At 39.7% G+C, this 24,752-nt stretch overlaps 1 protein-coding gene across 1 annotated transcript in view; it reads right to left on the reverse strand.

Moving 5' to 3' along the window:
* The window catches only part of lrriq1 (leucine-rich repeats and IQ motif containing 1), a 33,271-nt gene extending 15,537 nt beyond the window's left edge, over positions 1-17,734 (reverse strand). The window contains exons 1-16 of the mRNA XM_088418363.1: positions 17,700-17,734; positions 17,510-17,601; positions 16,960-17,056; positions 16,759-16,823; positions 15,656-15,749; positions 15,473-15,570; positions 15,335-15,409; positions 12,402-15,143; positions 11,993-12,145; positions 11,768-11,918; positions 10,812-11,005; positions 10,140-10,270; positions 8,938-9,011; positions 8,779-8,872; positions 3,003-3,185; positions 458-709 (exon numbers count right to left, since the gene is read on the reverse strand). Coding sequence (XP_088274489.1) covers positions 458-709; positions 3,003-3,185; positions 8,779-8,872; positions 8,938-9,011; positions 10,140-10,270; positions 10,812-11,005; positions 11,768-11,918; positions 11,993-12,145; positions 12,402-15,143; positions 15,335-15,409; positions 15,473-15,570; positions 15,656-15,749; positions 16,759-16,823; positions 16,960-17,056; positions 17,510-17,581 — 4,475 coding nt within the window. The 5' untranslated portion in view covers positions 17,582-17,601; positions 17,700-17,734. The remainder of the gene's footprint in view (positions 1-457; positions 710-3,002; positions 3,186-8,778; positions 8,873-8,937; positions 9,012-10,139; positions 10,271-10,811; positions 11,006-11,767; positions 11,919-11,992; positions 12,146-12,401; positions 15,144-15,334; positions 15,410-15,472; positions 15,571-15,655; positions 15,750-16,758; positions 16,824-16,959; positions 17,057-17,509; positions 17,602-17,699) is intronic.
* Positions 17,735-24,752: the final 7,018 nt, after the last annotated feature.

Raw genomic sequence — 24,752 nt, forward strand, 5'->3', positions numbered from 1 at the left:
TTACAGTGATGGGTGAGTACCGACATCAGCCTTAAATTTAGATACTTGTTGAGGCCTTGGGTATCTGTTTATTTAGTGTCCTTCGTCTGAAGGCAAGCTTACAGCAGCAACAAATCTTGCTACAGAGAGCAGCACTAGATGTTAGCAGCATAAGCTAATAGCAGCATTCAATGGTCCTATATAGGCTTGTAAGAATCATTGGATGGTTTTCAAAGGCACTTCAATACACGTAAAACAATCAACTGACGTGGTTGCCGTTCCTACTGATCACTTTTGAAGAAACCTGCTTGCTTAAATGTCTTTTAGCTGGTGAAAAAATTGCTTCAGTTGTTTTGATGTCACCTAGCTTCATAAACCAAGTTTTATTTAGTGGAATAGATGCAGTACTAATTCATACATCCCAAATCGAAACTAGGCCTTTCCATGTTGGATGGAGCAAACACTGAGCGCGAATTACCGTTCCAGGTCACAGTTTTGATGGTGTGATGCAACACCGCTGCTCGTTCCCTCCGCCGGCGATGCATGAATGTCACTAAATGGCGTCGCGCTGCTTGGAGCGTCGGGGGAAACGTCCCAGCTTGCCCGTCTGCCTGATGTCTGCCCGAGGTGGACGCATTCTAGGGCGCGTCGCTGCTCCTCAGCCAGGCGCAAAGCTTCCGTCGAGTGTCTGTTGGAAAGTTTGATGCCCTCCAGCGGGTTCAAAGCTTTGCTGTCGAAAAAGAGCATTTCACACGTAAGGCAGTGACAGCTCAAAATATGATGAATGCATTGCCCGCTTAAAATAACTCAACAAACAGATATTTAAGTCCAAACCGCTGGCATCAAAAGTGAGGAGACCCCCAAGAAAAAGTGTCAGATTGAGCCCGATTGCTCATTTTCCTTCCTCACAAACGATCACCCCTGCAGCAATCGAAAGTGTTTTCAAAACTGAGAGACATTTCTTGGATACTGATTGAGCGAAGGGTTACCATTTCTGAAATATCAATTTTGGCTAGCAAAAAATAAAAACCCCGCAGATAAAGGCTCAAATCAAGAGAAAAAAGCTGCGCCTTATAGTCCCGTAATTTATGGCGTTGACTTGTAATAGTCGTGACGGACATCAGTGCTTTACTGTGGACCTCCGAGTGTCTCCGACCGCAGATAGTGACTCTTTGATAGAGGGGATTTAGTGGCTACAAAGCTACCTCAATGAAAAGTCGATGACCATATTAGCAGCGTCTCTGATCCTCCCTTTCTGTCCTCCAGCCTAAGGGGGTTCTTCTAGGGGAGCAGGCAAGTAACCTGTAGACCACATCCCTCCCTACAAAGACCTTCCTTTTCCCTCACAGCGGGACAAAAAGGGAGAGTAGTCTGGAGGTCCGAAGGGATGTGACCCCTGGTAACCCTCCCTCTTTTACCTGCTGGTTCACTCCGGGGTCACTCTGAGAATGTAAAACACGGCTCCACTTTAGCTTGACTTATAGTCTTATAGTCTTAATTGGTGATCACTGAACATGGATGCAACTAAAGGGATTTCGGTTTGGCCATTAGTTTAAGAATTTGCAGACAGGAGGAAAAGAACCTGACACCACATTCATCGATCAGTATTAAATTAGGTGGACGCGTCAATCATAACAGGACACACACAAATGTCAAAAAGAAAATTGGTAAATTGTAAAATTGAAGATTTCTAAAATCGATTTCAAATCGTAATCGTCCAGAATGACTGAATAAAATCAAGATCTAATTTTTGAGCCATATGGCCCAGTTCATTTTGCTTCAAACAAGACGGCAAAGTGAATTGCGTTCACCACAACCACATGGGACATCATCTAAAAGGTCAAGGTGTCCTCTACTGAGCCCATTAGCACTTTGTAGGCTAGCTCTAATGAGTCCAAAGATATAGACCAAAAACAAATGTCCAACACTGTGGACAACAAATGAATAGGCCGATTCTGAGAAAGATAAAAGCCGTAGCAAGAGGATTTCAGGGCTCGTACTTGGGCGACCCCAAAGTAAGGAATTAACATTAGAGTAATCCGAATGTTGACGCACCCCCACAGTTACCTGCAGCGGGATCTGAATCGGAACCTCGGCTCTATTTTTCACCTTTTTTATGAACTTCCCGCCTTCTCGTTTTACACGACTTGGCTGTATTTTTCAAGTGGTCCAACATATTGGATCACTTTGCGTGCGCTGGCTTTTAAAAGTAAAAGTGATCTTGTCTACAAGCGCTCTTTCATCCAGCGTCCTGTTGGGAAAAGTTGTGAAACCGTACCCCCGCCAGACCCCATGGTTCCTCCAGCTTTACCGAACGGCCGCGCGGACGACGCGGCCAACCTCGTCCGCGCCTCGCAGTGACACCGGGTCAAACCGGGGGGTTAAATGGCGGCGCTGTTCCCCGCACAGACCACAAACTGGCTCATTGTCCAGTGGCCAAAGGGGGTCGAGGGCACGCTGTGAGGGGGCAAGCGACGCTAGCGGCCCTCCCCGGAGCCATGGCAGTCCTCGGCGTGACCTGCGGGAGTCGTCCGCGCCACTTTTCATCTTTTGTGCTTCGTAATTTAGACGGGTCACCGAGACGAGGGGAAAGTCGAGCGGCGTTTTGAAAGCCTTGGTGGTCCGAGAAGCACCGCGGGCCGGCGGCGTGGAAGCGCTTGTGAAAATAGATGAACGTTGTCTTAAGGCTCGCTGCACCCTGTGCATCAGACATAACAAAAAGGTAGGCCGACATTCCTTGGCCGACGGGACTAAAAAGATAAGGCGTCCTTTGTGCCACCCGCTTTGTTTGTTGCTAGCGGCACTACTTGATTACCTGGGGCGAGTCAGCTACAAAATTATCACATTTAGGTTTGCTAGCGCCAATAATCGAGAAAAATATATAAAAAGTAGATCCACTGTCGCAACCTGGGGGCAGCGTTCTGTCAGAAGTAATATTTATATTCTTAGCCTATACACAGCACCCCTGGAAATGGCCATAATTGTTCCTTCAAAGCAAAACGGACGCTTCGCTGTCCATCTACCTGAGCTCCTCGATGTGCTCCCGCTGTAAATCGGCAAGGTGCTGAATTTGCATTCGGATCAAGCCGAGGAGACCATCCGAGGCAAAGTCAATCCGCCCGGCAAACGCAGAGTCCGCCGGGAGGACGTCTGCATCCGTCCCATCGATCGTCCTCAGGATGGACACTGCTGTCCGTAGCGTGTGTCTGTCAACGAGAGAAGACTTGGTCATCTATCTTCAACCCCAGAAGCCATCCTGGCTAAAAGATGTACAATGGTGAAAATGCATGTAGCGTATTTTCTGCACTATAAAGTGTACCGGATTATAAGGCACATCTTAAACGAATGGCCTATTTTTAAACCGTTTTCATATGTAGGGCGCACCACATTATAAGGTGCCCAGAATAGAAGCTACAGTAATGGCTGGGGTGCGTAACAAAACAATCAGATAAATCAGTCAAATTTTTTAATCAGAAATTAAGAATAAAGATGAGCATGGAAAGTAAAATCCGAAGAAAAGAAAAACATATCTTTTTTTTTTAATCAAATTGCAACCAAAAACCTTCAAATATATTGTTTAGTTGATTAAAAAAACAATTTCTGGATTGATATGTTTTCGCTTTCGCTTTCTTTTACAAAAACTCGAGGTTTTGGGAAAATCCTGACTTTCCAGATGGTCACCACGCAAATTGGTTTCTTCTAATATATATATATATATATATATATATATATATATATATATATATATATATATATATATATATATATATATATATATATATATTCTTTTTGGTTAGTCAATAATGTAAAATCTTTTGTAATATTGGCAAAATATCATGATACGGCATTCTAAGATACTATGTAACTTCCACACCGAATATAGAATTATATGTAATTATTATTTTAGTTTTTAGGGTAACAATTTAAGTGTCTCCCTCATTGGAACATTTGGGTTTCCAGTAACCAATTATGGTAACATGTCATTTTTTTGTCCTCTGGGATAAGTGTATGTTTCATGTTGAGACACACACACAAAAGTAGTTGTGCACTTGTAAAAAAAAAAAAAAAAGTGGAACAAGTGTTGTTAGTTAAGTAGCAGGGACCTGCTGAGTGGCAGAGTTGGGGGGGAGGGGGGGCTGAAATGGTGGCCCGAGGCTAAGGATGTCCGAGCAGAGGAATCCCAACTATCTGCCAGAGAAACAGACTTTTCCGGGCCTTTTAAATGTGGGAATATGTGAAGCTGGAAACTCAGCGGGACGCGGGGGAACGTCAATAATAATAAAGTTAAAAAAAAAAAAAAAAAGAAAAGAAAAACACCCTTGAGCTACAAAGTTGTTGTTTTTCAACAACAGCGATGTTCCAAATGGATTATCAGCAACATATGATAGGTCGTCAAACGCGAGATGCCATTTCTGGGAATATTTCAATACGATGTTCACTCACGATAACACAATAGAGAACTTTCTACAGAGTATAGAGTACTATTTACAAAAAAAACTTCCTTCAGCTATAATTTTAGACAATATTCTCAAACGTTTCGGGTGAACTTCTGCTTGACTGATAAAGAGCAGCTCACTGATACTTTTAGCATATTTTCCGCACTATGAGGCGCACCTAAAAGCCTTGAATTTTCTAAAATTCTGACAGCGCGTCTTATATTCCGGTTTTCATTTTTGGGGGATGAAAAAATAAAATAACCTAAGCGCCATGTAAATTCTTCAATTTCTACCTCTGCATTTCAGTGATAAATATATTTTTTATTCTTTTTTTATATGACACCCTCTTTAAAATTTGTGTTTTTGAAAAAGAAAATGTGATTCCATGAAATAAATCCACAAACTGCTTTTAAATCAACAAAACCATATAATTTAAGGTTTTTGTTGCAATATTTTTAAAGTTTAATATTCGATTGAATCATAATGATCTTCCTAATATAAATATTGATCATTCATATTCATTTATTCTGTCTGAGCCATATCCTCAATTTGTAGGATACAGAGGGTGTGCTAATGGGAATGCTGTCTAAAATAAGGTTGAAAATTTGTTGTTTTAACTGTATTAAATGCAAAAATAGAGAATACAGGAGTAAAAAATGGTATGTTAAATTAAAGGATTTTCACAGAAATTTCAGTGGTTTTATATCAGCTGGGATGATCGAGGGGTGATTCACACTATAAATGTAACAAGGTCCACTAAGTGCATGTTTTTATTTTTACTTATTTTTACAAGATGCTTGAAATTTATATTTTTTAAGGAAGGGGTTCATCAACTCAAAGGGGCACTTAAAATTTTTGGGAAAGGCGGCTTTATGTTCGACAACATTTAACGTTTTTTTTTTTCCTCAAGAACTTCCTCAGTGCTAGTGATTGACAGCTCGCTGTCGTCTGACTGTGTTTTTGTCTCGCTGACACAGGTCGGGATTCTGTTGCGCGCCTGCGGCCATGTTGTCTGGCACTCTTCAAACGTAGCACCAAATCTAAATAAATAAAACCCTCTCCGACCTCATATGAGCTCACTGAGGTGGGGAGGGCGCCGGTCGGTTGAGGAAAAAAAAAATAAAAAAATTCGTATTCATCCTTTCGCCTGAAAAAACACAAAATCATAGAACAAATATGAAAACTGCCCTTTGTCAAGAGAAACCACCGATTTGACGTAAGGATTTGGATTAAAAAAAATATGTAACAATTAAAAAGTGACGACGGAGCAGTATTTCAGCTGAAAATAAAATTGCTGAACAGACGATCTTTAGAACAAAGAAAAAAAAAACAGTGGTACCTCTACTAACTAAATTAATTTGTTCTAAAAGTCATTTTTGAACTTGGGTTTTTCATAAGTAGAGGCGTTTTTTTCCATGTGAATGGGCTAATCAATTCCAAGTCTAAAAAAAGGCTCATAAACTCTTAAAATGCATAATATTAATTGTAGCAGTTGATAATATGACTGTAGTGCATTTGTTTGCCATGAGATGGTGCTGTTGTATTGGTGCATGCAGGGAAGTTTGTTTCGGTTCTTTTATTTGTTTGTTTTTTCATTTACAGGTCCATAGGAGCAATAATATTTAATTTGAGATCATTTTGAGCATGTAAGTTTACTTTAGTTTAAGGTCATGCGAAGTGAGTCCTGTATGTTACGCTAATGTGCTAACAACACGCTGGCGACTACTTTGTGCAATAATATTGCAATATTTTACCGACTATATTAAGAGTCATAAAGGCATCCATGCGCCTATCAGTTCACATTTTCCATAAACCAGGAAGAAGCCTGCTTGTTAACAAATACGACAAAAAAAGATGTCAAGTAAAAAAAATATTTTTTTTCCCCAGGAGGTCCGCGCTTTCGTTGTTAAAACAACACATCTAAGACGTTTGCACACTACTGTATATCATCCACATCCTCCCTTTTAACGTATTTCACAGAGCAAGAACTTTCCTCCAAAAATCCGCCCGCTAATCTGGAAGCTGAATTTATAGGGATCAGTGTTTGCTTCTTCGGTGATGAGATTCCCAACGCTCGTCAATGTTTTCGCTGGCTTTGGATGAAAGGCGGGCGTGTGAAAATACAAAATGTAAATTCCACTTTTAGGCACAGGAGGAGGTCACTTTAAGTTCATCGCAAAGGGGAAAAGTAGCCTTTAGTTTTGTCCGCATTAAGGGCGGAGCTAGAACGGACCAAGCTTGACCAGAATCTGATATCGGCCCATGCCTACCCCTAACTGATGTTGTGTCACCCTGGCCACCCCACAGAAAACTGTCTGGCTACGCCCCTGTGCACATTGAAGATTGCATCAAAATATAAATTAATTTCATTTCGCATTTCTGAGGATGAACCTGAAGCGTATTGCGATGGCTAATTTTGCACCTCTGAATACTGAGGCTGCAACGCAGCTGCAAATGGCTACGAAAAGCGAGGCCAACCTAGCGCAGGCGAAATATGAATGTTTTTGCTATTTTTGAAAATATCATAAACAAAAAGTATGAACGAACTTCCAAGATTGCCAAGGCGACATTAAGTAGTGGCTGGCCTCATCACAACATCCCAGTCGCCATGGTAACAAAAGCTGTCCCTTGGCATTTGCACGACACAAGTGCTTCAACCACGGTTGTTATAATTAATAATAAGTGTTTCGTAATTCTTTAATCCTCTGTTGATTTTGATGGAAAGATCTCCCAGAGGTTTTATAGACTAGAGACACCAGGGAAGTGTTCCGATGGTGGAAAACATTGCATAACGTATCGGGTTGAACACACTAAGGGGTCGGAATCCTTGAGCAAAGTCGTACCGCTTGTGTTTGGCTGCCGGTGTTTTCTCTCAGAGACAAAAATCCGTAACGCAATTATCCCTACTCCAAGCATTAATGGCTTTTTTGGCAGAAAGCTGAAGTGTACTTGAGTTTGTTTTAGACCTGCTTCCATTACAGAATGGCGATGAATCTGTTTTTTGGTCCATGGCATACGCCCATAGAAATGTTCTTTGCATATTTAAACTTGTAGAAAACTGTGCTTCGCTGGCGAAGACGAGACATGGAAATAAAATGTCATAGAATTAAGTGTAATGAAGGACATGTTGAATTTGAGGATCATAAAATATTTAAAAAATACAGACGACTGAGAATAGCTGAAATCAGTGTGATTTGATGTCAGGACATCGAACTCTTTTTAAATTACTGATGGGCGAAAATGAATACATTCAAAGCTGTTAACTTCAGTGAAATAGTTTTTGAAAATTTTGGTTACCATTTAAAGATATTAGCATTTCTAATGACAACTGCTCAAATGAAGTATCCTGAAAGCACTGAAGGAGATGAACTTGTTCAAAAATGTAATGTGAAAAGTAAGATGTTTTAATCCTTTATATTGTATTGTTTTGTATTGTATTGTTTTAACTCGGATGGCATACTGTGTGTAGAAGGATTTGGTACAACGTTTCTGCTTTCATTTGGAAACTTTGTCTTGGAAATGGTCGGAAACGTCAACAAATGCGATTGTGAAACAGTAGATTGTGCAGAGTATGCTGTAGATTTGGCAGTTGTTATGTTTGAATGACTAAATTTGTAGAGAAACAAGGAAAGAGTTAAACTTGGAAATTGCTGCTCAGCTATCACACGATATCTGTTTTTTCCTCAAGCTCTATGGCAAAAGTACAGCACTAATACTGGAAAATATTAAAAAAAGAAGGAACGTTGAGGTTATTTGAGAGACTGGAATGATCTGGAAAAGTTACTGCATGTCCTACAAAACATGGGCAAGCTATGGGCTTCCAGTTGGACTGTCACTTGATAATGTATTTTCTGCAATTTTCTCATCATACGGCACACTTTCAATAAATGGTCCATTTGGAAATTGGTTTCATATTTAGAGTGCACTGCATTATTAGGCACATAGAACAGAAGCTACAGTAGTGGCTGGGGTTGCGTTATGCATCCACTAGATGGAGCTGTGCTTAAAGGAATGTCATCAAGACAATCAGATGAGCCAAATTTCAGAAATGAAGAATAAAGATGATTTGTGGATAGTACTATCTTAAGAATGGGGAAAAATATTGTACTTCTTGATGACATTAAAAGACTGCTTAGATCAGAGGTGTCACACTCCAGTCCTTAATGGATGGGGGCCTGCATCATATTTGACCAAATCATATTTTGTTTGTCATTAATTTGATCATTTGATTGTAAAATACGGTACTTTGATACAGAGGTGAAATTCTGGAAAATTGCAGGATTGTGCCACTTTGACAAATCACTCTGACGGGCTGCAGGAGATTTTTTTATTTTTTTTTACAAATATAAGGTCTCAATCTTACCTCCAGCTGGTCTCCCGTTGCAGCGGATTCCCGGCGAGATGTATCTCATCCAGGAAACAGCATTCTTTCAGGTTGTGGCATACATTCTGCACCTCTAAGAGACAATTATTGCTCATTTAGCGGCCCGAGAAGATTTCTAGCGCCAAAAAAGCATATTACCTGACAGACAGTTGAAACGCAGGTCCAGCTTCGCTAGCGATACGGCAGCAGACATTTCAGGCAGGTGCGTGAGCCTTGAAAACACAAAGAAACACATTTCAAGACTCGGGACGCAATTTAACGAGACCCAAAATAAAATCTCTGTCTTCACTTTAGACTGACTCTGTCACTCTTCATTCAATATGTTTATTATAATGCGTGTAGTTTGCAATGTACTTCGCAACACAGACCTGTTCCTAATATTGCGGTTGCCTTATTTGGCTCCGTCAGACGATCAAAATAAGAGACAGGGATCTTTTACCATACATAATGTATTTATATACAAATTCAAATACTTTAAACAGGCTTTTCAACACACACGCAACGCAGAGTACCAGTCAAAAGTTTGAAAACGCTCTCAAAGAAGCCAAGTAATTTAAGCTATAAACATTTGATAGTACACAGCTGTGAAATGAAAGTCATTCCGGGTCTTGGGGTCTATGCAGGTTTCAGCAAATATAAGACTCTTAAAGTCCTTCTTAAAGACCATAATAAACACAGTTTAGGAACCATTTCACATCGATACTGGCAAAAAAGTACACAAGATTTCAGTTTGCCCCAGCGTATTATACGCCTGGTGTTCCTCCAGGCTTTTCCCGTTCCCCGCCAGGCTAAGAACCCCTCTTTTACTCCTCCTCTTTTTTCTCAGTCCATTCCTGAGGAAAAGGCTTAGCAAGTCCTCCGAGGAGAAACTCTGGACTTGGAGGAACGTTGGAGGCCCGGATTTATTCACAGTACTTTCAGACTGGAAGACAAAACACTCAACCTAAAAACACCACAAATCTCTTTGTTGCGAAGCACGCCACATTTGGAAGTCAGAATGAAAAAAAAGGCGATAATACTGTTATTATTTTGCTTCTATTTTGCTTTTATTTTATAAAAGCTCGCTTTCTTTTACAAGAACTTGTGGTTTTGACGCCTTGTCCCCAAATAAATTGCTTCAAAATTGTAGCAGATATAGCATATCAAAATTTCAAACAGGGTTTATGAATGTTTTTTTTTTTACCGTTAAAATTTCAACAACTGAAATGCAGAGGTAAAAATTGAAGAATTGACATGGCGATTACTTTATTTTTTCATCTTCCAAAAACGAAAACCCGCGGTTTACCCAGCGTATAAGGCGCGCCGGATTATAAGGCGCACCTTCAGGCTATATAGTTTACCTGTTGCGCGCCAGCGTGAGCGTGTGCAAGTGGGGCAGCCACGAGGAAGCGAGAAGGCGGCGCAGCGAGCCCAGGCTGTTGCCGTCCATGCGCAGCTCCCCGAGGAGGACGTGGTCGCGCAGAGCGGGCGGCTGGAGTGGAGAAACACAAACCGCTTGTCACTTAACCACCAGCGCGCTCGCTCGGGGGGGTTACAACAACGTTAGCGTGCTGCTGCTGCTAAGTGGGGTCCATCCATCAATGTCAGACGGTCCAGCCGGGTCATTAAGTCATTATAGCACTAATATGTTCTTGTGTTTGTCTTGTTAATTGCCATTGAATGACACTGGTGCCCAATGACAACTTTCACATTTTACATATCCTGCTGAGGCCCAGCTTATTCATTTGTGTCCATTGTTGTGTCCATCTGACTGCAAAGAGAACACATTAGACACCATTGAAAAGTCCAGAATGTCCTCTACTGAGGTTACTGAATACTTTGGTTGTCAAATTATTTCTAGACAAAATATTCATTCATTCCTTTGAACTTTTTAAAATTTAAAGTAGATGTGTGGTTTACAAATGTGTGTACAGTGTGTACAAATAGTATATTCTTGAATTTATCAAATAATAGTGATTAAAAAAAAAGACTTAAAAATCAGCAGGAAAACGATAGTTCGGGGTGATTAAAACCTCTGTGAGGCTGTTGGATGTGAGGTCCAGCGTACGGAGCAGGACATTGTTCTCCAGACCCTCCACGCCAGCCAAGTGGTTGTGGGAGCAGTCCAGGTGCAGCAGCGTGCAGACGTCCCTCAGCCCTTTGGTGCTCACCAGCTGGTTGTGGTCCAGGGACAAGCACTGGAGACTCTTCAAAGAGCCAAGACCAGCTAGAAAGAAAATGGGCAATACTGACGCTCAGTGATCATTTCAGTTGCGCTAAAAGAGGTGACATTTTGCCGCATGCTTTAAAGGGGAGCGCGTAGTGCCATCTGCTGGGCAAATGCACAATTACAGATTGTGTTGTAAGCAATTTCAAGGGAAAATTATTTTGTTGCTAGAGCCATTGTCTTTTGACATGATATTAATAATATTCCAATACTCCTGTAACAATCATCTGCAGAAATTACTCTTGAGATGTTCGGTTTATAATTAGAGACACTAAATTATGGACAAAGTTTAAAATCCAGAAAATTATCAACCTGAGAAAAATGGTACTTCACACCTTCTTCCGGGTAAAACGTACCGCTGATTTGTCTTCTTTTTTTATCTTGCCGTGCTGAGCAAAATTAAGTCATACTCATTGTAATGCTGCCCCCTAACGGAGACTTGTTGAAATTGCTAAGCAAAGGCTAGGACATAATGAGTGGTGTTAAAAATGTGATCAATGTGACGAAATATTCTTCTGACAAACAAAAATATATTTACATTTCGCTAATTTTGCACACTCCATGTAAACTACTTCTACAAGAAATTGACTTATTATGGAATAATAATGTTACTGATTAGTTTGAAAATACAAATAGTTAACTGGTTTTAACTAAGATGGGCGAACTGTTGAAAATGGGGTAAAAATGGGGGCGCCAGTCTACATTAAGGAACAATAGATTTGTGCTATTTTTTGTCGTCTTAAAAGTAAAACAAACGCTTACCAACGCGTGAAATGGAGTTGTGTGAAAGTTGTAGCACATGCAGGTTCTCTGCGCCATTGAGGCCGTGAACAGATGTTAGCTTGTTGTGGTTCATCTTGAGAACTCTCAGGCCAGACATATTCTCACAATCCACCTTTGAGATGTTGTTTTCCTGCCATAAAAAAAAAAGAAGATTCTTGATTGGACAAAATGGACGCCACTGAAGATGGCCAAGCGAGTGCTCACCTGCACGTCGACGTAGCAAAGCTCCGCTAACTGGCTGATTCCTTCCAGGACCTTCAGCCCGCATCTTCTCAACGTGAGAGACTGGAGATGTGTGCACTGCGACAAAGTGGACAAACTGAAGGATGACATGTCCTCCAGAACCAAGACGGTTACCTAGGAGAAACAAAATGGCGTCATTTTGCTATTATGGTGGTTATCAACCTTTTTCCAGTCATGTACCCGGGGGCGGAGCTACATGGTCAACCCTTTCTACTGTTTCTTTAAATCAAGAGTGCCATCTAGAGGAGTAAGAAAATATCACAAGTGTTTCAGGATGGCCAAATGAAGCTTCATGAAATTTTTGATATGTAACATTTTTCTGCAATTTTCACACTACTGTATACCACAAATTGAGGTGGTAGCAGCATACCTCCTGCAGGGAGCTTCTGCCCGCAGATCGCAGCAGTATGTCAGGACAAAGAGGAGGAAGGTCACGATCCTGAGCGGAGATCCTAGACTCTCTCCTGGACACAGCAGAACTTCTTCGCCTGCTCCTGTTCTGCAATTCTGACCAGAGAACACGAGCTTTTATCCAAGAAAGCCACATCTGTTCCATGAGCTGGGACAGCCAGGTTTGGCTAAAGGAGTTCTGGTGAATATTCTGGATGTTCTGCTGAACTTGATCATTGTTTTGCTGGATGGTTGCCTTTGGAGTCTCCTGAATGTTCTCATTGAAATTCTGATGGATATTCAGATGGATGTTCTGCTGAATGTTCTCATGAACGCTCTGATGCACAGTCTCACGGATGTTCTGCAGAATGTTCTCATGATTGTGCTGATGGCTGTTCTCCTGAATGTTGTTGATCATGTTTTCCTGAACGTTCTTGTCGGTGTTCTGCTGGATGTTGTTCTGAATGCTCTGATGGATGTCATGCGGGCTGTTTTGTTGAATGTTCTTATTTATTATCTGATGGATATCCTCCTGAATAGTCTCATTAATGTTCTGCTGACTCTTCTCCTGAATGTTTTCATTGATGTTCTGGGGAAAGTTCTTCTGGATGTTCTTCTCTACGTTCTCTGTGATGTGCTGCTGGCTGATTTCCTGAATGCACTCTTTGATGTTCTGATGAACGTCCTTCTGATTATTCTCATTAATGTTCTGCTGACTATTGTATTGATTCGTCTCATAGACGTTCTGCTGGTTGTTCTGAATGTTATCATCAAAGTTCTGAGAAATGTTTTCATGGATGTTCTGCTTATTATCAAAATGGATGTGTGTTTGGATGTTCTGATGAATGTTCTCGTGATTGTTCTGCTGGCTCTTAAGATGGATGTTCACATGGTTGTTCTGATGAAAGTCCCCATGAATGTTCATAGACATTTTCTGGTGGATGTTGTCTTGAAGGTTGATTTGGTGGATGCTCTGATGTATGCTCTTATTGATTACTTCAGAAATATTTTTTTGAATGTTTTGATTTTTGCTCTCATTAATCATCCCTTGGATGTTTTGATTGATGTTCTCATGAGAATTCTCTTGGATATGCTTGTTCATATCAGTTCTGGAGAATCCAATTGTATCCTTTTTGTCTTGGTTCTTAAGCAAAGGTTCTTGAGTCTCTCCATACTCTCCTGATCTCTCCTTTCTCTTTTCCTCATTGTCTTCCTTCCTCCAGGTCATCTTCTCATCCTCCTGCTTCATCCTGTTCCTCTCCAGTGCTTCCACATCTTCTCTTCTCTTCTTCCTCACCTCCACTCTTTTGATCTTCAGCTCTTTCACTTTCTTCATGTCTTTATCATCACTCTTCCTAAGCTCTTCTACGCATCCCCTTTGTAACTCCTCATCATGCTTTGTCTTCTTTTCAATGTCCTCAGTCCCCTTTCCTTCCTCGTTCCCCTTGCATTGCTCCTCCTCCTCACTGGTCCGAGTCATGACGTTTTCCTCCATGGTTTTCTTCTCCTTTTCGTCCTTCCACTTCCTGTCTGACTCTATTCTCTTCTTTCCCTCTACCTCCATCTTGCCTTCCTCTTCTGTCCTCACCACCTCTTTTTCCCATTTGTCTCCTTCCCCAGTTTTGGGGCTCCTTACTTCTACTTTCTCCAGCTTCATCCTTACATCTTTCTCCTCATTCTTCTTCCTCTTTTCTTCAACTTCCCTTTCCATCTGTTTCATCCTGTTTTTCTCCATACTGTTTCTTACCTTCTCTTTTCTCCTCACTCCATCGTTCTCAAGCTCTTGCTCCAGTTGGTCTTTGGCTTCCTCTGTCCTTGTTTCCACTTCATCTTGCGTCCTCCTCGCTTCCCATTCATTCATTTTCTTGTGCTGCGCTTCTCCTTCCATCTGCTTGTCTTTTTCCTTCCACTTTTCTTCATCTTCCTTCTTCCTTGCGGCTTCTTTTTTACTCTTTTGCTCTTCCTCCATTTTCAGACTTCTTTCTTCCATGGGATGACTCCTCTTCCTTTTTTCTTCATCCTCAGTTCCTTTCATCTTTATGTTACTTTCATCCAATGTTCTCCTCTTTTCATCCTGCAGTTGATAGCTCAGCTCCTTTTTGCTCCTCCCTTCCTCTTCTACCTTCTTTCTTGTCGGCTCTTCTGTTTGAATCACTTCCCCTTCTTCGCAGCTTGTTATATCTCCTTCTTCTTGCTTTTTTTCCACTTCCCCGAATGATGTTCTACAGACTTCCTCATCCTCCACTTTTACATTTTGCTTCCTCATTTCCTTTTCTATTTCTGCCTTTTTCATCCTCAATTTTTCCTGCGTTTGTTTGTGCCTCTCTTCTTCCTTTCTCCTCCTTTCCTCTGTCTGTTTTCTCCAAGCTTCCATTTTGCTCATGTTCATTTTTTCTTCTTCCTCCGACGGCTTCCTTTTCTTGTCTTCTTCCTCTTTGCTGTCAGGCATTTCCAGTTCCTCTTTGCGTTCATTTTCCAGCCTCTTTTTGTCTTCTTCCACTCTCTTCCTTTCTTTTACTAGCTTCCTCTCTGCCTTTTTCTTCTTCCCGTCTTCTTCCTCCAGCTCCTTTAGTTTCTCCTCTACTTTTTTCCACCTCTCTTCATCTTGCCACCTTTCCCTCTTCTTTTCCTCTTCTTTCTGTCGTTGTGCCAGGCTTCTCTGCTCCTCTTGCTTCCTTTTCAACTCCTCCTCCACTTGTCTCTTCATGTCATTGAGGACTTCCTGTTGGACCAATAAATCATCAAACCTTAGAGCATTTTGACATTTCCATGACCATGAAAATGTAATTGACATGTATACTCACCAATGGCAGTGAATGAGTAAAATATTTTCTTAAAAATCGCGATGCACGGTTGATCCTTGAAATCACGCTTTATATTACTGACTTCCTAGACATTTTGAACGAGACCAACCTGTTGAAGGCGAAACTCCCGCTCAAGCTCTTCCTGAGCCTTTAACTCCATCATGTCAAGCTCCTTCTGACGCACCTGCGAAACCAAAAGCACAACATGATGATCCTAGATTGACATCAAAGACTTTCTTAAACTCACCTTTTTCATCTCCATCATCCTCTGCAGCTTCTCTTCAAATTCTTGATCCGCCTGTCTCCTATGCTCCATCGCCTGCTGGATTTCACTCCCACCCACATCTAAAAACGGATATGAAAAGAATCAGACACTATGCTGGTATCGTGGCGCCACCCTGTGACCATACATAGTTCTGCAGGAGTGTACCTTGGCTGCCGGTCCAAGTTGAAAATTCTTGCTCATCTGCAGAACCGCCAGAGGAGGTGCTGTTGTCTTCATTTTGTTCATCAAACGTGTATTTCTGCACCACAAACACACAGACGACCATCCACAAGAAGGAACCTCATGTAGCCTATCCTCCTGGGACGCAGCCCAGCCTATTGATTTGTGTCCACTGTTATTTTTTTTTAAACACAACAGCAAAGGCAGTTGCATGAGAAAGACATAAGACATCATTGGGAAGGCCAGGATGTCCTTTACTGGGTACATTAGGACTTAGTAGAGTATCTTAAATGAGTGAAAAGCTATGGACCAAAAACAAACGTCTACTACAGTGGACACAGATGAATAGGCAGTCTCCCAGGAGGATCTCATGGGAACATTTTGTGTATGAACTCCAATTTATGTTAAACTATGTTTTTGTGTGTGTTGGTTATTTGCCATCATTTTGATTATTTTTAACGTGCAAGGTGGCCTTTAACGAATAACTACAAAGGAACTATAACCTTGATAACAACTTTGCAAGTTCACATGCCCTGAATTATTTTTTTCTACTATACATGGAGCAGGCTGTCAGGAATTAGAAAAAACATTGTTTGTTTATTTGAACATGCGACATATACCGACAAACAGAACCATTTAAATTCCACACTAAGCGCATTTGTGAGTAAACTATCATTATTTTACTGTATCATTTGTGTGGTGTGTGAGAGTTTCCGAATGTCAAATATGTGCCATGGTTCAGGTTTTGAAATACTTGGTCAAATATGCGTACATACACTGTGGACTTAGTAATGAAAGGCAAGTATACTCATACATGACTAACACCATATCCTGTTTACATAAGTGAAAAGTACAGGTAAAATCAACTTAAAGGGGAAGTTAAACCATTATTTTTTTTTCAATAACAATTGATGCATATTCTATATATTCTAGGCCTTCCTGTGTGGAGAATGTCATGTTAAGATGAGTGGGGATGCACAGAACATATCACTGTAAAAAAAAGCAACATTTTGTTTCCTTTCAGCTTATATGTTAAATTAAGCCAACAATTGACACAGTATCTTGGCCATGTAACGAAAGACAGTTACCAGCTCTTTTAATTTTTGCGTGTCCGCTTGCGGTGCTCGTTCATTGTGTTGAGATGTAGTCAGAACTAGGAACACATAAACACTCATTTGTTATCACGGGTGATTAAAAAAAAAGTATAACAATAGATTGCATTTCCATTTCTCATTATTTGTCAATGCATTTGTGTCGATTCCACTTGGAAAACTAAGAAGAATTCATACAGTCAAGGTCCTCCAGGATGAGCTTCTCGCAGGCTTCCAATCGCGTTCTGGAGGCCTCAAAATAACTGAGCAGCGATGCCGGGATCACATTGAACTCCTGAAGGCACAAAATGTGTGTTACCATTGTTTACATGTCTTCAATATAATGTATGCGCTGACGTTGGCAGCCTGTACAATTCAAATTGTTAAAATAACCTCCCAAACGGTATCACTCAAAACCAAGTAGTGTTATTTATGAATAAATAATTATTCATTAATATTTCAGATACATCTACACAACCGTACACGTCATAAAAGGTTGTACAAAAGGTAGTGGGCCAAAATAGGGATCCACTACGAAACCCAGGTGATAATAAATTGAAATTCCATAGAATTTTCCACAAAACAAATTCAAGTTTTCCAAATTAACATTTTTCATAATACGCACATACCTACTTTTCCCTCCCTTGAATTTTCCGTGATGCTATCACCCAAATAAGTTGCCTCGATTTAATTTTCGAGCATAGAAAAAAAAATAAACAAGCTTGATAATAATTTAACAAATACCAACCTCCTCTTCATACGCTTCATCGTCGTCTTCCTCTTCCGTTTCAGAAGCGGAGAGGAGCGCCACCTCCGACATGTTTCTCAACTTCTTCTAACCTGTTTAACATTCACTTTTTAACTGTCAAATAAATATTTACGAAACTGTCACATTGGCCATCTTGTCATGTAAGATGGCGTTTGGCGGGCATTTTTACCTGCGTGAACAAACATTTCCTTCGTCTTCCACGAGTTTGTGTTACCATAGAAACGCAGGCCACTACGGAAGCCTATGAGGAACATTCTACGTGAAACGCGATTAACGAGACCATGTTGTTAGCGCTTTAAAAAACACCGCAATGGTATTTGATTTGTTCGTTCATTTTCCTATTATTTGATTTAATGAAAGATTCACCAAACGTAACTAAAACCGATAACACTATAAATTTAATTTTTTAAGAACAGTAGAAGGGACAAATCGTGACCCCTTAAAAAGCAATTAGGAAATTATCATAACAGGATCAAAAGTATAGTAAATGGATGGACGTCTTTATATAAAAAATCTACAATTCAAAGCAATTTAAGTTATCGCTACGGTGTCCATTTTGAGGCTCAAAATGTTGTTCCTACACGAAAATAAAATAGCTAAACCATCAGAATTTCATTTTAAAATAATATAGAAATAATTAGAGAAAATATGATAATTAACTGGCTTAAAACATGAAATAAACCTTTTGACATCTCGCCTTTTATCATCCTACAATTCTGAATGGTAGACTTGTGCGACCATTGTGGTGGGCCGGATGCGGTTCAGCGACTGTAGGTGAGAATCAGAAGACGACAACAACAACATCAACAACAAAACAAAAAGGGTACAGTGAACAATGACGGCGTTTTCTCCGGTTTCCCTCTCCCGTGGCGAAAGCTATGCACTCGGCCTGACTTTGACTTTGAGGAGATTCCAGCAAGCCTACACAGCTTTCCCCCCCGCATTTCCCGGGGGATCTCCACAAGGAACCCAGTCTCCTTCCTCGGCCTTTCGCACGGGGCGGGGGGTACGTCTAGCACGGACCGTGGAAACAAAAATATTGAGAAAATCGTCTTTACGTTCAAGTTTTTTCCTTTGATCATCAAAGGCATTTTACATCATTAAAAGACCCTAGGGAGCTGAAATTTCACCCGGATGGTGAAAACATGCCAAAGTTCACCACTTAGATATCGCACCACCAAGACTGTCCCTTGGCTAAAATACTGCCAGAAGGATGTGGAATAAAATGACAAAAAAGGGTTAAACAACCTTGCACCTGCAAAATAATAGTCTCCATTTCATGTATACGTACGTACAGGAGTCATAAGTACGTATTTAAGTAATCAGTCACTAAATGTTCTAGTGGTTTAATTACTAAATGAACTAAAGTTTGAAAAGTAATTGATTATTTATGGTATTTACCCAGTACTTAAGTAATTATTTACTTTAACTACTAGTAGTTAGTAGTTTAACAACTAAATATACTAGAGTATGAAAGGTAATTCTAGAAATGTGTAAATACTTTATTGATTGTGTTTAATAGATATAAAAAAAAAAAGGTGGCCCTGACATCTTTGGATTTTTCTGAATGCAGCCCTCATCGAAAAAACCATATTCATCCTCCGACTGAAAGTCAGCAGCCTTCATGCAAGACAAACGTGAAGCATGTTGAGCTTTACTGACTTCTTCAAAACCCTGTTACCATTACTGTGAACACAAGTGCATTATAAATATCCCCACGGGTCATAGCACAACTTCAGTGACCACCGTGGCTTATGTTTGCTTAACTGCGGAGCAAGATGAATCGGTAAAATCGCCTCTATCAGCAGACCTTGTCCGCTCCAATTAGTTCTCGCCGGGCAAGGTGCACGCGGCTTTTGTCCGAGCGCAGGCGCTGCAGACAGCGGTCAGACAACGGCGAGCCGCAGGTTTGCACAGCAGATTACGCTCCTCAATGGTGCTGTTTCAATAGCCTGTTTTCACTTCTCTTCATCGCCGTGAACCGAGCGGCTCTGACGTCAAACTCAGCCCGAGAAAAGTTGGGCCAACCGTAAGAACATTCATGTTAGGGCTGCAGCTCTCAAATCTGATATGATATATATAAATATATATATATTCAAGATTCAAGAGTTTAATTTGTCAAATGCATAGTAATACTACACAATGAAATTCTTATTCTGTTCACTCCTACAAGAAAACTACATTCCATAATCGAGCAAATAATAAAGTAGGCAACAACAAAAAAAACAGTAGTAGAGCAACAAGGGCCGTAATAATGAACCACTAATAAACGAATAAACTTTCTGAGCATGTTATGAAATAGATGGCGTGGAGGAAACTGTGTATATATATATATATATATATATATATATATATATATATATATATATATATATATATATATATATATATATATATATATATATATATATATATATATATATATATATGCACAATATTAATTTATGAATTTAATTCCTGAATATAAATTTTTTATTGTTTTTATTTTCAAAATAAGAAATATATCTATCTAGTTTAGCCTTAGCATTTGATGGGTTTCAAGAATCAGTGAGAAAGTCATGTCCTGAGCTTGACCTTGACCCGAGGCACACATTGTGAATGATACTTCCCACCCTAAGCAAGATGAAAGGCTACATTTCGCTAGGCAACACTTTTCACACATTAGCCTTAGGAGGAGGAGGAGAAACACTAAAGCGGGTTAATCCGCTGCTAGCATCGCATTCTTCCGTTCCGCCAGGTCATAGTCAGCCCCTTTTGGCCCCAATCGCCCCTCTGACCCTCCCAGAGAGATTTTCCAACATGACTGTCTGAAGTCTATTCACTCTGATCCTGCGATTAGCCAAAAATCCTCCAAAGTGTAACAAGTTCACCAAGTCCAGCACTTCTTCTACCCATTAGCCTCCGACTCGTTTCTTACGTCCCGCATGCCAGGAAAGATTGCGCGTACGAGCACACATCCTCTTTGTGGTCACATGCTCCTTAGATGATTCTCTCACTGGATGGTTAGTACTGTCATTGTTGCACTATGTAGCACAGAACACAAGACACGTGCGTTCAGTCTGACAGAAGTCATGCTGCGCTAACAAGTCAATGAATGTTAACCTTTATGCAGTATTTTGGTCATTTTCTTTCACATCAATTCTGGCGGTATTTTAGCAGAGATGTCACGCTGTTGCTAGTGTTAGAACTAAACGGTCGTGCCATGTTGAACTTTGAAATGATGTCGCCGTCCGGGTGAAATTTCAGCTCTCTAGTGTCTTCTTTCATAGTGTGCCCTTTGATGTGAAATGCCTTTGGTGTAAAGATCAAAAGATTGGACAAATTATTGCACAGAAGATTGCGCAAGGGTGTCATGTCATGACTTGAAAGAAAAGATGATTTTCCCAATATACAAGGGTTTTTTGGCCGTGCAACGTTAATACTTTTTCATCAATGTGATGATTGAATTATTTTTCATGTACTACTATTACAACTAAAGTTCTTAATTGGAGGTACTAAAGCACCAAAAGCAATTGCTTAATTTAACGACTTCATTGCTTTAGTAATTGATTATTTTAGGTACTGTACTAACAAAATACTAGTATTTTTACTGCTAAAATTACTAAAGTAATTGATGATTTCAGTAATAAAATAATCAATTTAGCTAGTAATCTGTTTACCCAAGTTGATGTCTGTATTGTGGCTTCTCAAACCTGAAAATGTCATATTAGAATAATAAAAATGGAGCATGTGGCTGTGGGATATACTGTACATATTTATGAACTCTGCCAGTCCCATGACATGTAAAAACACACACACTGTCTATCGAAAGCGTTCCTTATAGATAAAAAAGAAAACAATTCTTGGTAATGTAAGATGCCCAAGGCATGGATTTCCTACTACACACATATATATATATATATATATATATATATATATATATATATATATATATATATATATATATATATATATATATATATATATATATATATATATATCACGACAGGGATGAAATTCAAAGTATCCTCGGAGGCCCTAACAATAAAAACCACAATGAGCGTTTTCTTTGTTCACTGGCGTCCACATGAAAAGACTTCAGCAAGGTGAACGCCTCGTGGTCCCACGGCTCCAAAGTTTATTTTGCCGCGATGATATTCAAAATAATCAAAGCCATCAAAGCTTGGGATCACCGGGGCAGGATGTTGTCGCTTTTTTTTTTGAATGAATAGAAAACTATTGTGAGTAAACACGTGAGGTTTGAAACAAATTTGTGATCGCTCACCGCTGCCTCTTGAGGATCATCGTGGTATTACAGGATGACGCACATACTGTATGTTACTGATGAAAAAACTCTTTTTATATGGTCACCTCTGTAAAAATTGATGTAATGTTAATCTCCTTGCCAAGATGTTTTACAGCAAGACTGACTCACTCATTCATTGATTCATTGCTTCCATGACAGGTCGATCCCCATTGGCTGAGATGTCGCGTCTCTGAGATGCGCAGAGTGAAACAATACGCCTCAACTTTCCATGGCTTCGTGTTACCAAATCGCGAGAACGTCATCAACTATTCAAGTGGGGAGCAGCGAGGTGCCACCTGTGCCTCGCTTATGTGTATTGCGGTCATGGCTGAATCAAAACAGCAATTTCCAGACACTGTGTACCAGCAGCAGAGTCGCCTGATAAACAACAAAAACTGAATGGCGTATCATAGTGCTAATGGTGCTAATGAGAAATCGGGTGGACAAAGTCAACATTACTGTATATGAGGAGAAATATTGGCCTCATTAGTTAGTCGGTCACTTTGTTTGTTTGTTTGTTTGTCAACTAGCTAGCTAGCTAAAACTTAATACACAAGTTGTTTTGATTATTAGTTAGCATGAGTTTGTGACAAGATGTAATATTTTTGTTAGCTCCTAAGGAAAAACGTTAATTTGTTTTTCATTAGTTAGTTAGTACTTTTTTGTTATCACAGGTAGTTTGTATGATTTTGATGAGATAAGCAGTTACTGTATGCATTTGCTAGTACCAAATAACGATTCTAGTGATTTTCTCGCTCATTCATTCGTTAGTTAATTAGTCATTTTTTTTGGTCTTTGGTAAGTTAGTAAGTAAACAAGCTAGCTAGCTAAAACTTATTATACAAGTTGTTTTGGTTACAAGTACTTGTCATAGAGTTAGTTTGTGATAAGTAGTTATATTTTTGTTAGTTACTCAGTACATGTTAGTACTTATTATTTTGTTTTTTTATCACTTGTAGTTTGCATAATTTTGATGATTTAAGCATTTGTTAGTTCATAATAAAGATGCTAGTCATTTTCGTTAGTTAGTTAGTTAGTTAGTTAGTTAGTTAGTTAGTTAGTTAGTTAGTTAGTTAGTTAGTTAGTTAGTTAGTTGGTTAGTTCCCGGTTGGTCAGTCAATCGATGTGGTTTCAAGTTACACATCAGGATGGAAGAAATGCCTGTCAGGTTTTGACAGGAGACACACAGTTATTGAGAGGAGACAGAGCTCAAACAAAAATGAAAGTTGTGGGTTTACAATAAATAATCTCTGTATAAGGAGGGACAAGTTATTCAGGTTTTTTTTATTTTTGCTCAGACATCTGATATCTTATTTTCACTTTTGGAATTTACGCTCAAATGACATTGGGGAAAGGTGCGGCCCTGGCACAGGTAGGCACTTGATATTCTTGTCTTCTAAGACCACTATGGGACAGGGCGTCAAACACTGTGATTTTATTGGTCCCACCCACTTGGGAATAGATTTTCTCCCATGTGGCCCGCAATCTTAAACGAATTAGACACCCCTGCTATTGGCCATTAGTTTCTTCTACAACAAGCTTATGAGCATGATCCTGAAACGTGCAGGATAATATCAAGTATTTTCGCCCTGAAGAAAGAACATTTCTTTCCTATTTTTTCCCACCAAGCTAATCATAAGATGTATTCTGCACTAAGCATCTGTGGTCTAAAAAGATCACTTTGCCTGAAGAAAGAGCAGCATGGAAAATGTCCTTCATTTTGAACAAATCATGAATGAACCTTCATTGTGTCGTTTTTGATTAACGATAGCGAAATTCTTCAACACAGTAATCATATTTGTTTTAAAGCAAAACAAAACAATGGCTTTTCCTTTAGAAACACATGATTGACGTGTTTTTTCACCAATTTTCTGCCTATTTCCAGACCAAACCAAACTGAATCATTATTTATGTTATTATCAATGTCATTATAACGTTTCATGCACTGTCAAATTGAAATTAAGTCCTGGTTTTTTTTCCAATGGGGAAGCGCATCATGTCCTTACATTGCGCAACAAAACCGAATACACATCATGAAGCAAGATGCTCCCTTTCAACTCTTTCATTTCATTTATTGTACTGTATTTACATAATGTCATAATTATTATATTCTTTATTACAATTACGATATTCGTCATAGTATTCAGGCTAGCTGAGCACACAGATAGCTCTTAGTGCAGTTAAAAGTAAAAATGGAAAAAAATATATCATGTATAGTGCAGTGCAGTATTTCTTGTTCTTTTGCACAGGAGCTTGTATGGTACAATATTTATCATTGCATATTTCAAATGTCTGGTACAGTATTTTACTTTATTTTTGTTCTATTTTATTTTAGTTAGATTTCCTTGTAACACGCTGCAGGTTAAGTGCCACGACGTTTTCTTCTGTACACACTTGTGCGCACTAAATCTAAAAACAAAATGGACGAATTAGTGATTACCGAGGATAAAAATATACACAGTAACACATACATATTGTATATTAAGCCTTCCCCTCCACCATGCACGTCAAATAACTACCTTGAACAATATTAAAAAATTGAAAAGAAAACGAAAAAAATGTCGTTTCAATGGTAACCAGAGAGCTCTTGCTTGTGCAGATTAATCGAATATTTCCTGTGCGGTTTACAAACAGATCCACATTGCTGGTTAAGCGCCAACCCCTTTCGGTAATGACCAGTTCATAGTGGAAGGTACCAAATTGGAGTAATCAGAGGGGCATTTACGGCTACCACTGGTGCTTTTACTACAGTAAAACCGCAATACAATTGCGCTTAAATGGCTTTAACTGATTTGAATTAGTTTTTAAAAGGTGCGAGGTGACGCCATTTATCAGAAATTGAAATTTAATGATTTGCCAACGGGGGAATTGAGAATTTGCACCCCCCCCCAAATTTCCGCGTCTTGTTGCGGCCCGACTGGAGGGTGAAGGCGTTGA

This window comes from Hippichthys cyanospilos, chromosome 6, assembly GCF_059441005.1.
Source record: "Hippichthys cyanospilos isolate Australia breed blue-spotted pipefish chromosome 6, RoL_Hcya_1.0, whole genome shotgun sequence".
In the NCBI taxonomy this organism is placed as follows: Eukaryota; Metazoa; Chordata; class Actinopteri; order Syngnathiformes; family Syngnathidae; genus Hippichthys; species Hippichthys cyanospilos.